Source organism: Cyanistes caeruleus, chromosome 9 (assembly GCF_971803275.1).
Source record: "Cyanistes caeruleus chromosome 9, bCyaCae1.hap1.1, whole genome shotgun sequence".
NCBI lineage: Eukaryota > Metazoa > Chordata > Aves > Passeriformes > Paridae > Cyanistes > Cyanistes caeruleus.
Genome location: NC_141709.1, coordinates 20,734,732 through 20,750,755, shown reverse-complemented (window position 1 = coordinate 20,750,755; position 16,024 = coordinate 20,734,732). Strand labels below are relative to the sequence as shown.

The 16,024-nt window shown below is 36.7% G+C and overlaps 1 protein-coding gene across 6 annotated transcripts in view; it reads left to right on the top strand.

The window, feature by feature from the left end:
- PRKACB (protein kinase cAMP-activated catalytic subunit beta) overlaps positions 1–15,539 on the top strand; it is a 67,000-nt gene extending 51,461 nt beyond the window's left edge. For all 6 annotated transcript variants that reach the window (XM_086901611.1, XM_086901613.1, XM_023932170.2 and 3 more), the window contains 7 exons: positions 1,746–1,844; positions 2,816–2,898; positions 3,433–3,559; positions 5,721–5,816; positions 7,333–7,455; positions 9,483–9,647; positions 13,253–15,539. In XM_086901611.1, coding sequence (XP_086757737.1) covers positions 1,746–1,844; positions 2,816–2,898; positions 3,433–3,559; positions 5,721–5,816; positions 7,333–7,455; positions 9,483–9,647; positions 13,253–13,378 — 819 coding nt within the window. In that variant the 3' untranslated portion in view covers positions 13,379–15,539. The remainder of the gene's footprint in view (positions 1–1,745; positions 1,845–2,815; positions 2,899–3,432; positions 3,560–5,720; positions 5,817–7,332; positions 7,456–9,482; positions 9,648–13,252) is intronic.
- Positions 15,540–16,024: the final 485 nt, after the last annotated feature.

Genomic DNA, 16,024 nt, shown 5'->3' with positions numbered 1-16,024 from the left:
TATATTTGTAGCTTAGATTAATTGTTAAAAAAATAGGAGATGGTTTGGTGAGAACACGTTTGTGTCTCTTTGTTTACGACAGAAAACATACAGATGTCTGAAATTAGACAATGGACAGGCTGCCTATAATTTTTCATTTCCATTTTACTTGGAAAAAGGGACAGCATCCAGTGTATGTCTTTGTTGTCCAATCTCATGCTTGTTTCATGAAACATGAAAAAAAAATGTAATAGATGTTGATGCAGCCAGTAGTTTTCTGTGTAGGGATGTTATTCCTTTCTCTGCCTTGAGTTGGGAAGGCTGTAACAAGCCATGGCTTGCCTAGTTTAATTACATAATTGATTCTGGAAAGAAAAAAATCATGAACAAGAGCTTGGACACAAACAAGCTGTTGGAGAATCTGCCATTCCCAGACACTGTTTGGTATATGGGAAGCTGACACTGCCCTGAGCCTGGGCTTAGTGTGAACAAAGCTGTGTCTGAAGCCCCAGCTGGACATTCTGATGTGTTAAACAGCAACTTCAGCCTAGGCTATTGCTCCATCCACCTCCAGTACCTCACTGGGAGGAGATGCAGGAGGAACAGGGGGTGAAGTCTGGTCTGGCATTGCAGCTGAACACCTCACAGACAAGAGCCTTGGCTTTCTTGCTTGGATGGATAAGATCATTCCAGCACCCCAGCTTTTTAGGGATGAAAGAGACACTTCCTACAAATGAGTTGATTTGAGCAAAACTTTATTTGCACACTAAAGATCTGGAATTCTAAGGAGGTGTAATGTTTTTAATCGTTATTTCCTCCGTATGATGTTTATTTCAAAACAGTAGTGAGTCTTTTATAGGGACTACCTTTTGCATCTAAATTTAAATACAATTTCAGTCAGGGTTGGAAAATCTTGATTATCTCTTATTTATAGCAGTTAGATTTCATTTCCAAACATAAAAACAGACTTGTTTTGATCACTCTTGTACATTTTCTTCTCTTTTCCTATGGAGCAAGGAAAAAAAAACTGAATTGGAAATCATGCCATTCTGAAAATGGGTTATAGATAAATTGTGCAATAAGGATTAAATAAAATGGATAGAATTCATTATGCAATGTTGGGGTCTAACACAAGGAAACCAATTATTAATTGCTGAGAAAGAACAGTGATCAGAAACCTGCCACTTGCTGCCTTGTTAGCAACCTAACATTTTAATGGATTACAAGAAGTAACTTATTCATAAAAATGGAGATTTTGAATTTGTATTTTCCTTGGTTTTATCACTAATATGTGAGCTGTGTAACATAAGTCTTATGTATAACATAAGCCCATTTACTTCTGTTCACAAGTAACAAAATTCATAATTTAGTGTGTCCCACGGTTTCCTGCCTTTCTGAGCAAAGGGTCCAAAGATCAAATGGATTTTATTGAAGTGCTGAGGAAGTATGGCAACCTAAGTATGGTAAACCTAAGCAATTCGTAGAAAATGCAGAGATGTTTTCCTTACTGACTCTTACACTCAGCAAGTAGGAAGAAACAGTATTTGTAGAGTTGTCTGCCAACCATATTACACAAGTGTTACTCTTTAAAATGTTATTAGACTTTTTAATCCTTTCTTGGTTCTGCTATTGTACTAGGAATCCATAAGATTTTTCATTTTTTGTAAAGTTACAAGCTTGCTTTCAACTTATTGTTTAACACTAAAAAGTTTATCAAGAACTATAAAATATCAGACTTAAACTGAAGATTGTTTTTTCTCTCCTAGGTCGTCAAACTGAAGCAGATAGAACACACACTGAATGAGAAGAGGATATTACAAGCAGTGAACTTCCCTTTCCTTGTTAAACTGGAGTATTCTTTTAAGGTAGTCATTACTTTCAAAGTAGTTGTTGGATTTCAGGGAAGTGCATGCTTACACTTCAGATATTAAAATACATAACTTTTATTGTACAATAGTTCAAGTATTTTTGTTTTCAAAGATGCTTCATTTGGCACTGTTGCCAGGGCTTGAGTAGGAGTGAAGTGCACTCGTGTACACTTCACATATCCAGTTCATCAGGTAATGATTGAAAGGATATCTCCAAATAAAAAAAAAGAAAATTAAATTAAGCTACTCAGAGTTTTCTCTCCTCTTGGATGGAAACTAGATTTTGTACAACAAGGGAGCTTTTAGGCATCATTTTATCTTGGAAAGATACCAAAGCATGTCTTTTTATACCAATGTACAGAATGATAAATTTGTAATTGTTCTGCATATCTTTTTGCTTGAGACTCATACCTGAGGCAAGTCTTAATGACAGTTTTAACCATGAAGGAAGGAACTTTGAGCTTAGCTTCTAATTTCATGACAGTACATATTAGTTAGTCTGTAAAGAAACTGAGAAGCTTTCTAGTTTATAGAGTGAGATGTTGTTTTTTTTTTTAATTTTAAATGAGTAGGCATGTTCTGCCTTAATCGTTTGAGGTTTGGGGCAGGGGCTGTGGAGACAATACCTCAAGCTGTCAGTTTCAAACATTGAAGAGTTCAAGGTCTTGACTTGTAGTAGTCATCTTACCCTCTCTCTGTCAGGTCTCTTACACACCAGTCTGTGTTTGAATCTCACTAATTATCTTTATTCAGATCTGCTTTAAAAGGGATTTCTTGAAATAGATGATGGTTCTTCCGCAGTTTTTCAAGAATTTCTACAGACTTTGCTTTATATTTGTCAATGTCATTGGATGGCTACAGTTTTTCATTTCCATTCATTAGTAAAATGTACTCCACATGGGAGTTGTAGACTATGGCATGCCTAATGTGTATTTGTATGTGTATACTTGTCTCCTTAATTTCCTTAGGACAATTCTAATTTATACATGGTAATGGAGTATGTTCCTGGTGGAGAAATGTTTTCACATCTAAGAAGAATCGGAAGGTTCAGGTAAGAGTATTAAAGACACTGTTCCTTTAAAAAGGCTTAATTTGATGATTTGGGAAGAGGGTTTTATAAAACTTGTTAGCATAGAAGAAAAAATTCTGAAGGATTAAGTGCATTTACTTTACCTCTCATTCAGTAGACTTAAATTAGTCCACTAAATTATTAATTTTTAAATAATTATTAAATTATTTTTCATTGAGTTAATACAGGCATTTGTGATCTGTACATGGTAGAATCTTGGAATTCCTATGTATATTGTCGCTGAAATTCATGGTAGTTTCTAAAAGTAAAATTTGAAGTCAAAGCTCTGCACTGTGGGATAAGTACATCTTGATTTGCATGTGTATTTTAGCTGCAAGACTTAACTTTAGGGATTGCATGTGTCAATTCTGAAAATGTTTGCTTTTACTTTTTCTTGTTGCACCATTAAAGAACCAGTTAAAAGATACTTAATATGTCTACCCCTGACAGTTAGGTGGTTGTTTCGGTACCTTAGCGTAGCGTTGGGGTACTTAATATTCTTTTCATTCTTCACAGTGAACCACATGCACGGTTTTATGCAGCTCAGATAGTGCTAACATTTGAGTACCTCCATTCATTAGACCTCATCTACAGAGATCTAAAGCCTGAAAATCTTTTAATTGATCAACAAGGATACATCCAGGTATGGTATTCTTTGTATATATAGGGAGTGAAGTTTTGTCTTGCAGTGTAGATTTAGGTAATGTGAGAATATGTGTTTAGAATAAATGGTCTATTAGCATGTTTGTGTGGAGCATTCAAATGCCCTACTGTCTTGTAATGGTTAAAACCCTTGGGTTGTACTTCCTCTGACTAAAATTAAGTGTGCTCAGTAGAGCTGTCTGCAGTTGAGCCAGTTGTCAGGATTTCCCTTGGGGTCTGTGGTGAGAAGTAGGTGATTACATGGTTCTGTTCATCTGACCTATTTTATACGTCTGCCCTAGAACAAGATGAAAGGTGCCCTAAAATGTCTGTTTCTGTGCACTGTCTGTATAAGTAGTTTAGGAAAACCAGCTCAGATGTTAACCCTGACATGATAGTACTTAATGTCCATTAGGTGTATCCCACCCTTGGAGAGTCCTAGCCTTCCCAGCATAGCTGGAGTGGGAGCTGAGTTGAGATCAGCACTGCAGTGCTCAAGTGACAGCTTTGGTTTTACAACAGCCTCTCGTGGCACCTTCTCATCTTCCTCTTAGCTCTTATGTTTTTAGCTAAATGGCAAATGGGAAGGCAGAGTGCAGCAACAAGCACTCTGCAAGGCTGTGCAGTCCTTAAAAGGAAGTTCTTCTTCCCTCATTGTGTCACCTTTTGTCACAGCAGAATCTAAACAAGAAAATACATAATAAAAATGTTTGCGAGAAGTGTAAAGGATTCATATCTTACCTTGTTTATAAGTGTAAAATATTTCTGCATAGAGTGTAAGGTAACACTGTAGGGAGAAGAGCTCCTTTAACATAGCTGTGGAGCACCATTAAGGTACAGCTGGTTTGCTCCATTTACTGTGACCGGCTTACTCCACCACTGGCAGCTCCCTCTGTGCAACAGTATGTTTTTGTGATGGTGGCAGAGGGAGGTTTGAGTTCATATGTTGATGCTGCAGCTCCAGCTTTATTTTCTTTTTGCATTTTAAAGCCATTATGGTTTTTCCTGTGTCTGCGGTGTAATCTTCTCACATAGACTGATGTGCATTCCAAAACACAGAAACTGTTCTCCGCTGATGAAGCAGGTCTCTCCAGTCAGCATGTCACCCACCCCATTCAGTTTCAGCTGCTGATGCTGTTGTTTCTACCAAAAATTAAGAAAAGCTGCCTTGGTAGCTTGGAGTTTGGCTTCTTTAGTTGTGGCATTAATGTACAGCAACATCAGCACGAGTTATTGTATAATTAGCAGCGATTCTCATTTGGTACAGTATGTTTTCTCAAGGAATGGGTTGAAATTGAAACCAAGAAGGAGGAAACAGAAGAAACAAGCATAGACTTGGTAGCTTGAAATTGCTCCCAGAATTTCACATGTAATTACCTGGGTTCTGTATGTATTCCACAATATGGTCCAGGAAAAAACAAAGACAGTATGATATTGCTTGCAGAATTCTGAAAACTTACTGTAGAAAACATGACAAGTGAAATGAAGAATTTATATGTCCAAGTACTTGCCATTTGTGAACAGAATTATTGTTAAATTTTCCCCCCAGACCTCAAATAAACAAACTTGACTCTGTGGTGCTTTCAGAGATACTCAGAATCAGAAGTTACTGGAAGACCTCTTCTATGTCATCTTATTCCCACACTAATTTTACATATGACCTTTATAGACTTAAGAAATAACATTCTAAATTTACAAGACTGGGGGATATATTGACCCTTCTTTGTGATTCATTTATTTGTTTAACTAAAGGAAACTAAAGGAAAAGATAAATATCTTGTTTATATTCTTTAAATTTCCAGCATTACAAACACTCTCATGTTAAAAAGTATATGTAAAACTATTAATGTAATTGCAGTACCTGTGAAAGATTAATAAGCCATAGTTTCCACTGATTTTTAAATTATAAATAGAAGCTGATGTCAGGGTGATAATACATATTTTGTGTTCTTTATTAATTTTATCATGAGACCTATTTATCTGACTTAGAAGTACCAGGAGGACTGACTAATAAAGGTTCACCTGACTATATGATACCACGTGATTTGAGAAATAATTTTTTCCCCTGTAAAAAATGGCTTTCCAAAATATTTCTAAAGTACTTAATTTTAAATTTCTTTGTAGCAATGCACTTACAGTCAGTTTATTTCTTCTGATGACAGGTCACGGACTTTGGCTTTGCAAAAAGAGTAAAAGGCAGAACTTGGACGTTATGTGGGACTCCAGAATACCTGGCACCTGAAATAATTCTCAGCAAGGTACTTTGTCTTACTACTCAGCCTTGCATTTGATGTAGTTAAAACTTCTGACCCAATTATCAGGCTCTGAGGGATAAACAATTGCTGATGCTTCCAAAAATTAAATCTTGACTAGTCAATTCTTTACAGATGACACAAAATTAAGTCATTACATTGTAAATATTCGTTTAGTATGCCAAAACTTACGTCAAATAAGGAATTTTCACTTAACTGTACCAAACTTTCTGCATGCTTGCCACATAACTTGTGAGGGGCAAAGAGTTTTTTAAAACCTGTAATTAGGTTATTTAACTAACATCCCTATCAGAACAAGAGATCTGAGTGATTACATTCTGAAGTGTTAACACACTAGAACAAGAACTCCAAAGGTAACAAGAACTGCGGATGGGATGAATCAGTAGTTATTACATAACTAGTTGCAGAGCTTCAGGTCTAAGGCAGTTGATATCAGATCAAGCATGACAATCCACTGTTTTACACCTGAAGTTCATGCAGTCTAAGCTGACTGTAGATCTGTTTGTCTACTACTTGCACTAAGTGTTCCATCTTTAAAAAAGTATTATTCATCCTACAGCTGTTTAACTGTAGCACTGTATGTTTTGCAAATGGAAAATATAGAACTGCTTACACTATAAAGAAATCATAGTTCATAATGTTAAATTACACATTTAACATGTGCTTTAATTAAATACCCTTTGCAGATTGTCAAAAATGAACAAAAAATACTTCTGTTTAGGGAAAAAAATATTTGTTGTTTGCATGGTTTTTTTCCCCTGTGCAGCTAAAACAGCAAAAGAAATTGCAATGCATCTACTACAATGTCTTCAAAATAGATTTTCCTGAAAGTGTGAGTCTGAGCCCTGAGCTTTGTAAAAAATCTCAGAGAACATATATGAAATGGATGGGTTTGGCAGTTTCTTTGTCTTTCGTAACATTGAATAGGACCTACTAATGATTTAAGGTTCAGGCTTTTAAAATCAGATCATAAATTACTCTAACAGCTAATTAACTGAACTTTAAAGCTCTTGTAGCTGATTAACTACATATGAAACTGAATGTTCCAAAATGTGGATAATCAAGGAAAATGGTGACAGTGTACAATACAGCATGTATTGTTGTATATGTTGTTAGAATGAAATTTCCCTAAGCTTTGAAGACTTATCAGTCTGTAACAAGATTGTTTTGATTTCAAATAAATGAATAGGTTGTGCCCATTTCTGTCATTTAGGGAGTCTTGTAATAGGAGTGTAAAGAAATCCCTGACACTCAGCACAAGAATGTGTGCAAAATGCTTTATTTCCATCACCGTTTCACTGTCTTCTCTGTCTTAGGTTTTAAGCGTATTGCTGTTGGAATCTGTGAGTGCCAGTTTGGTTGGAGTCAGGTTATAAGTTCTGCATAAAACAAGCAATAATATATTTGCTCCCTTTGTATTCTATAAATATATAGACATATACTGAAAATCTTAACCTGTGTTAAAAACTGTACTAACAGTGCCATTTTTCATTTTATTCAGGGTTACAACAAGGCAGTGGATTGGTGGGCATTAGGAGTGTTAATCTATGAAATGGCAGCTGGATATCCCCCATTCTTTGCAGATCAGCCCATTCAAATTTACGAGAAGATTGTGTCTGGCAAGGTGAGTTAAGGCTCTGGGTGTTTTCACAAATGCAGTTGTTTCTATAGAACCTGGTTTTTGGTGGAGAAGATGCAGAATTCACTGGCCACTAGACAGTGAGCAATTTGAAAAGGACATAGGAGAAGTTTGTAATGTACATTTCATAAGTACAAGCATTGTTACTTGAAAATCAAAAGTTATAAAAATCTGTTCCCTGCCTTCAAATTTAAAATGCAAGTTACTAAATTTACAGACATTTTGGTATTCTATTCTTTTATGCTTGGATTAAAGTGATCCAACGACTATTAACGACTTAACTGTGTGCTTAATTTGCCTAGCTGTTTTCTATAATTTTTTTGCCATTTTTGAGAAACCCTGAGCGGTTTCCATCGTTCCCAGTAGGTCTCTTTACTTCCACAGTCTTACAGCTAGACATGTCTAACATTCTGTTTGGTTTTCATTGTTATATAAATTTTTTGAAAAGTGTTTCAAATGTTTCCCTTTTATTTTTCATTAATATTGCTTAGTGCGCTGGATAGCACCAAAATGTAGTCATTCTGTTGTTTCTCCTGCCAGACACTGTTGATTCCTTGTGCTCACTTAATTTGTTAGAGTTGTTCCCTTCCTTGCCCCTACATAGACACACAGAGTGCTGCATCTCAGGTGCCTCTGTAATTCTAATTGAGGGCAGTGCCTCAGTAGGCCTCTGGTGCACTGCACTGAGCTTGATTCTTACTTAATAAAGAAGGTGGTTGGTGGTTGCTCTTTAAAAGGTTTTAATTTTGTGAACCTTCAGGGGTGTCCATGAGTATATGGGAATTAATTTGCAAAGACACATTTTAAAGAAATCCTTTTCTTCTAAACTAAAACCAAAATGTTGGGCATTTTTTGTGGTTTTATCTAATTGGCTTGACATCTGTAAAAGGTCATCTACCTTTTTTACTGAGTCCATGGATGGACTGCAGCAGAAACATCACTGGACATCAACTCTAGAAACTGTAATTCAGTCCTCAGCTAGCAGTTCTTTATAATCTGGGGTCTTTCATTTATTCTACCTCATTTGCTTAGTTCTCTACTTAAAAATTTGAGTTAATATTTCCTTACTTCTCAGTGGTCTAGGTATTATAGTCATTAAACCTGTGAATTTCTCATAATCTACAGTAGAACTATATTGATAGGTAAACTGAAGCAGGGTCCTTGATAATTTGACATCTTGATTTTTTGAAATGTTTTTATGTCAAGTTATTGCATGATCTGTATTTACATCATAACTGATCAGCTCAATACTGGAGTGTCAAACACTGAGACTATGAGGATGACAAATACAGCTATCTGCCTGTTCTTTTCCCCTTCCTTCCCTCTGCCATCTCAAATGGTGTCAGTAGATCATTTATTAGCAAAACCCTTTGTAATTACATCCCACGAATCATCTTCAAATATCCTTTAGCCAGGTTTGAATGAATTGCAAGTCACTAGTGTGCTATCTTCAAATAGTGCTGTTATGTAAGGCTTCTGATGTTGGTGCATTTAGTTATCAGAAACAGATTGCAGTACAGCATAAAGTTCCAGATTGACTTTTCATATATGATTGCTGAAGTACAGTTATTTCAGAGCATATCTATGTATTTATATGCTGTGTATATGCTATATACTGTGTCTCCTCTGTGTCTGTATACATATATATAAAATAGAATCTAAAAATTTATACCAAGAAAATAGCTGAGAAAGTCTTGAGATGATTTGTTGTTCAAACACCAAGTTAAGCATAGCTTTTAGATCACAGTTATATTAAATTAATATCTTGCCCCCTAGAAACTTCCAGTTCAAGAAACAGTAGATGGGCAATGTAGTGCTACTGATAAAGACTTGTGAAACAGAAATACATGTGCAACAATAATCATCCTTTCATGCATTCCTGCTTGATTTGGTTTTAGAAGAAAGATAGAAAATTGCCCCACTGTTTCCCTTTGTATGAAGTTGTTTGCCCTCACAGGGGAAAGAATCAAATTTGTATCATGTTTTTTAATGTTGAGGATGTATCATTTTAGGTGAGGTTCCCATCACACTTCAGTTCAGACCTAAAGGATCTTCTAAGAAATTTACTCCAGGTAGATTTGACCAAACGATATGGAAATCTCAAGAATGGTGTAAATGACATAAAGAATCACAAGTGGTTTGCAACTACAGATTGGATTGCCATTTATCAGAGAAAGGTAAGACCCTTCCTGATAAAAACTATTATAGGTCTTAAAGGGATTGAATTAAAATTTTTAATTATTGTGTTTATTTTTTATTTCCTAGATCTGTGACTTTAAATTGAGAAAGGGTGAAAGTACTTTAATCTTTTAAGATTCTAAAGGATATGTATTGATTGAATTATGTTTGTTTCTTCTGGGTATTTTATTCTGGACCTCTGTATACGTTCACGTTCCCTTTAACACACATGTCGTGCCTTAGTCTATTTCTGGATTATCTCAGGATGAGGCATCTCCTGCCTCTCTTTTTTTTAACCCCTGCTATAGTGGCATCTATAAATACTCTTCCACAGCAGAAATGAATTTGTTTTCCTTTCCAGGCAGCTCTTAGCACTCAGACTGTGCTTCAGTGTGGAGAATCTCAAGCAAAGCTAGAGCTTTTCTTTTTTCTCCTAAAGCAACCTGCTGCCTCCATAAAAAAAGCTAGAGATAAGCAATAATATTTAAAGAAATTGGTTTGAATTTGAAATGCTAACAGTCTGACTATAGAGGCATGAACTCACTGCTGTTAGAGCGGTATTTTAAGGGCCAAACCTAAATACTAACAATAGTTTATAAAAAGAAACTGGTTGTTTGGCTACACAAACTGACAGTACAGTTGTTGAATTATTCACTAATGTATTAATTACTAGAAGACAGGGTACAATTAATGCATCCTATATTCCTTGCATTAAGTATAGATATTTTTAAGAAAATATTCCCCATTGTGGAATTCTAATTATCTGTTCTTCACTTTCTTAATGCCTTATTGTAAGGCAGGTTTATAAGCACTGAGATTCATTTGCCAGTAGTCTGTTTGGGAACACCCAGGCCCCATAATATTAACAGTGTTTTAATACTGTGCTAAATATTCTTAGCATTGCTAGTGTACTGCTGTAGTGAATTACTTTCACAGAAATAAGAAATATTTTTAAATGTTAAGAAATAGTAGAGTCAGAATAGCTATTACTAGATTTAAAGGGTTGTGAAAACTGATACCAAGTTAAGTTTGAAGCTTCTACTTATAAAGAATAAATACTGTAATACTGAGGGTCTGAAACAACAGCATGGATTGTAATATCATTCCAGTAGTCACAGAAATGCAGCAATAAACCTTAGGCTTATACTGGTTTTTCAGTGGCTGTTACCACAGCATGTATTCTCCTGAATAAATGTAGTGTTCCTTAGCAGCTAATGTCATGTGAATGAATTTTTTTTTTTTTTTTTTTTTAATGCTATAGTCATAAGTAAACCAGTCAGTTACTTAATATTTTGGATACAGAATCACAAAATATGCTGATAGGAAGGGACTCACAAGGATCATCAAATCCAATTCTGGGCCCTGCACAGGACACCCCAGGAGTCTCACCATGTGCCTGAGAGCGTTTTCCAAACTTCTTGAACTCTTGTCAGGCTGGTGCTGTTCCAGTGCCCAGCCACCCTCTGGGTGAAGAAACTGCTGATATCCAACCTAAACCTTCCCTGACTCAGCTTCAGGCCGTTCCCTCGGGTCCTGTCACTGTCACCACAGAGCAGAGATCGGTGCCTGCTGCTCCTCTTCCCCTCCCGAGGAAGTTGTGACTGCAGTGAGCTCTGCCCTCAGTCTCCTCTAGGCTGAACAGACCCAGGGCCTCCTCACACAGCTTCCCCTCAAGGCCTTTGACCACCTTTGTTGCCCTCCTCTAGACACTCTCTAACAGTTTAATGTCTTTCTTACATTATAGCACCCAAACTGCACCCAGCGCTCAAGGTGAGGCTGCCCCAGAGCAGAGCGGGACAATCCCCTCCCTTTCCCAGCTGGGCATGCTGTTCCTGATGTCCCCAGGACACTGCTGTCCCTGCTGGCTGCCAGGGCACTGCTGGCTCAACTTGCCATCAGCCAGGACCCCAGGTTCCCACAGCTGCTCTCCAGGCTCTCGTCCCTCAGTCTGACCCTACATTCAGGGTAGCATCATCCCAGGTGCAGAACCCAATGCTGAATTTCATACACTTCCTGATTGCCCAGTCCTCAAATTTGACAGTCTCTCTGCAGGGCCTCCCTGCCCTCCACAGAGTCAAAAGCTCATCCCAGTTTTCTGTCATCTATGAACTTAGTTAGTATCCCTTCCACTTCTGTGTCCAAATAATTTATGAAGATGTTCAAGAGCACAGGGCCAAGGATTGAGCCCTACAAAACCCTACTAGTGACAGGTCACCAGTCTTATGTCATCCTGTAACGTTTTGTGCCCCACCTGTGAGCCAGTTACTCACCCATTGCATGATATGCCACCAAGTCTTCCTTTCTTTGTGCATTTCCATATTTATTAACACACTGCCTGATAAAATGATTGTACTTAGGGCCAAACAGGTATTTCCACTAAAAAACAGTGTTATCTTCTGCAATCTCTTTTTAGCAATTTCCATAGTGAAGATAATAGGAAAAGGTATGATGCATCTTATTGGAAAGTGTTCTAAAGTTCAAGCAATAAATGAGATATTTTCTGTGCTCTGAGTTTTGTTATGAGAGAGTAACTAAAAATCAGTTTAAGAAGAGACAGAATTCAGATAATGGTGATGTGTGGCTTTGTAGGCTAGGTATGTACACAGGCTGTGTGTTCACTCAGGCTAAATCACTGAAACATGGCTAAATCACTGAAACACGTATCTTATTTTTAGAATAAAACATGTGCACGTGACAATTGCACACACAAATGCGCAAGTCACTGTTATGTCTTGGCAGTGTATAATGGTATTGCACACAGCCTGGAGTTTAATTTGTGTTAGTCTGTGCTGTACCTCTTTAATTTACTGATCTACACACAACACACCCCCACCATCAGCAATCTACCTGGGGGCACAGTGTGGTGTTATCCTCTGCCTCAGCTGGAACTGTGCCTGCCCTGTTTCATTGCCTCCCCACCATTCTGCCTCTGGCACACTTACTCCTTGAGTTGTTTGGGAGAGATACTTATCTGATTACTTTGTGTTTCCAGGTTTAAATTTGCACCACCTGCATAGTTTTGTTGTAATTCTGCTTACCTTATGGTACAGTCTTTGAGTGACTCTTTCAAGTCATTGTTTGTGTCTCATTGTGGCCTAGTTTGGAGGAGGCCTTCACTTCTCACTTAGGTCCTAGGAAGAATGTCATAAGAGATGCAGAACAAATTCTTTTCCACCTGTATTAGGTTAGTTTTCATTTTGAAATAGAAGATTGTTATTAAGTAGGAGGGAGAGGCATTCCAAACTTTCCTAAGATTTTTGTATAGTGGTGGTGGCAATCAATAGCACGTCCTGTGCTAAGGAGCTGGAAGGAGCAGGATCACTTATGCAAGGAGAGGACTAATCTTTGTTTTGAGGTGGAAGTAATTTTTTAATGTCTGTCAGCAAGAGATTACTCTTTTTCAATTTAGATTCACACATCTAAGCCTGTGCCTTCTTAGGTTAGTTTTGTTTATGTGCCACAGCTTAAACCTGTAATACCTGATTTCTTGGCACAACCTGAGAAGTAATGGGAGTATTGCTGTGCTCATTATTACAGTGTTAAATCTATTGGTATTTGGCCAGTAACATTTCACATGCCTTTTTTGTGTCTCTTACCAATACAGGTAGAAGCTCCATTCATACCAAAGTGCAGAGGTCCTGGAGATACCAGCAACTTTGATGACTATGAAGAAGAAGATATTCGTGCTTCTCTAACAGAAAAATGTGCAAAAGAATTTGCTGATTTTTAGTAGGAGTAAGAGGACAAGATGACATCAGGGCTCACATTGGGATCTTTGCACTCTGTTAACAGATGAGGTGGAGCTGAGACCATCATATGTCAAAACAGTTACCTAGTTACTTCATTCCACAAAGCTGACTGAGGTCTTTATTGCCATCTTCCATGTGTGCAGTTTGCACCAACCCTTCTAACTAGGCACAATTAAGCAAGCACTGTTTGTGCAGTAACACAGAATAATAGACCACTTTCCTACTTAACTTTGGTTTCTGTCGTTCTTTGTTTCTGTGTATTGTTCATTTTCCCCCTTTGAAATGAAGTAGTTTTTTACCCAAGAATGCTCCATTTTATTTTGAATAATGTATTATTTGTGTGAGTGAAATGGAAGGTGTTGCGGCTAGTGTGATTTAGACTGAAGTGAAAGATAAATGTTGCTTCTAGTCTGTGCCAGCCAATAATTCATGTCTGTCTTGTGTCTGATGCTACAATTTATAATAATTTTTTAGTAGCTCAGACTAAACCTAGCCAACATTTTTAGCATTTTTGAAGGTAGTATTTATCGCCATATAAATGTCTGCTAAATTAACTTAAAAACATTTCTTCCTGGAGGCTGACCAAAATTCAGTAGAATCAATTGGATGGCTTAAGTAGGGGAAAGTAGCTAGACCCCGTGCCTTGGTTTTCTACATCCCTGCAGTTTTTGTCACTGCCTTCTTCCTTTGTATTTCCCACCTAGGCAGTAGGCAAGTTGCCATAACCAGACTGTACCATGGAAAGCTTACAGTCTCATGAGAGGGAGTAATTCCATCTGGTCTGGATTTTGGACCACATTAAACCAAGTCAATTTACCAGCATTTCAGTTGGCAGGTGTGAAATGGCTTGTTTAAGATCAAGAACCCTAAACTTATAGGAAGTTTTGGTCAGTACTGTAGAGAATTCATTTTGATTCACTTTTTCTTCTTTTATTTTTTTTCCTTAATTTTTTAAAAGTAGCCAGTGTTTTGGCTTCCAAAGTATTCCTTGCTTCAAGCCTTTTTTGATTAAAAAAGGCATCCATTAGAATAAAAACCATCATGCCACAAAAAGCAAAATGCGCTCTGCCATTAGCTATGAAAAACAAATGGTTTAGCAAACGCAAAATAATGTTCTAGATGCATCGCTGGAAGAACACGGTTATTTTTTGTTAGCTGTTAAGAATAAGAGGTTATTGCCAAGTTTTTATTCTGGTATACTATATTAGTAAACTGAGGATGGAGTACTGCTACAATCATTTTCTTTTTAATTACAGCACTTCATTCATGAAGAAAAGATCAAGTTTAAAACCTGCAACAGCTGAGTTTATTTTAGTTGCGTTGTGTCTTCATTTCTAACCTACTTTCTTTCAATCAATCAGAATGTATGGTCACACAGATACAAGTATTTGGGTTTAATTATGTTTTGTATACTCTCACCAACTGACTTAAAAGGTATTGCTACCATGTGCTAGCTTTGGGCACTTTTACACATTTATTTCAATGTTAATAATCAGCGGCTCAGCACTTTTTTTCGGGGTTGCTTTTAAACTTATTCATAGTAGTTTTATTTGTACACTTGGTTCTGGCTGTCTCAGTGACCTGTCTTAAACAGCACATCTAAAAGTTAAAACTAGACTCATGTTTTATGATAAATTTACATGCATACAAGGATGAATTGTTTTTTTAAAGAAATGAGCTATATTGATACATAGCCATTGGATTTGTTTGAATGCCAGTGGAAATAAACAGCTGGCAGTCCTTCCTTTTAATCTGTACGACGCTCCTAAAAGAAAGGCCTTTGTAGACATTTTACAAAAGAGTATGAAACATACCACCCAATGTTCTGTCTGTTTAGGTTGTTGAGCATTTTTGCACAACGTCATTAGGAGGCTGACACTGAATGCAGTCTTTGTCCACCCATATTTACATACATGCAAGAAAAGTATAAGATACTTTGCTGTAGCAAATTTTATGTAACAAAGATATATCGTCACATTAATAAATTTAAAGAAATCCTTTGTATGAAAATGTTAAAATCTTTTGTATTTCATTTAGACCAAGGACATGCTGCTGTATGCTAGCTGTATGCGATAAATTCTACAGTAACTTTGTTGTCGTTTATGAACTTTAAAAGATTTTAATAAATGTTGGAGATCACAATTTGATTCTGTTATGATTTTAATTTTTAATCATTACATTTCTAGTTCTAGAAAGGTTCAGATATTTTTCTGTTCTGTAAAATACTGTAATCATTCATCTTGCGTGTACAATAAGACAAAAGTCTAGGAAATTGGTTCTGACGTGTCTGTCTGATATCCAGATTAAATTCTACATGGGCATAAGTGGAAAAGTCATCATAATGCCATGATATTATGCTATTTTTTAATTTTATGAAAATCCTGTTAGAAAGTAAAACACTTTTCCAATATGGCATAATAGACTTCAGTATGGAAATGAGATTCTATTTTGGAAAAGGAGGGGAAGTGTGCAATTTCCAAGGCATTAGTGAGTACATTTGACAATGTGAGTATTATACAACCCTCTCATTTAAACACAGTCATGAAATATAACTACAGAATATTATGTTACCTGTATTTAATTTGAAAAATCCTTTTCACAATATGGAAAAATTGTATATCTATGAC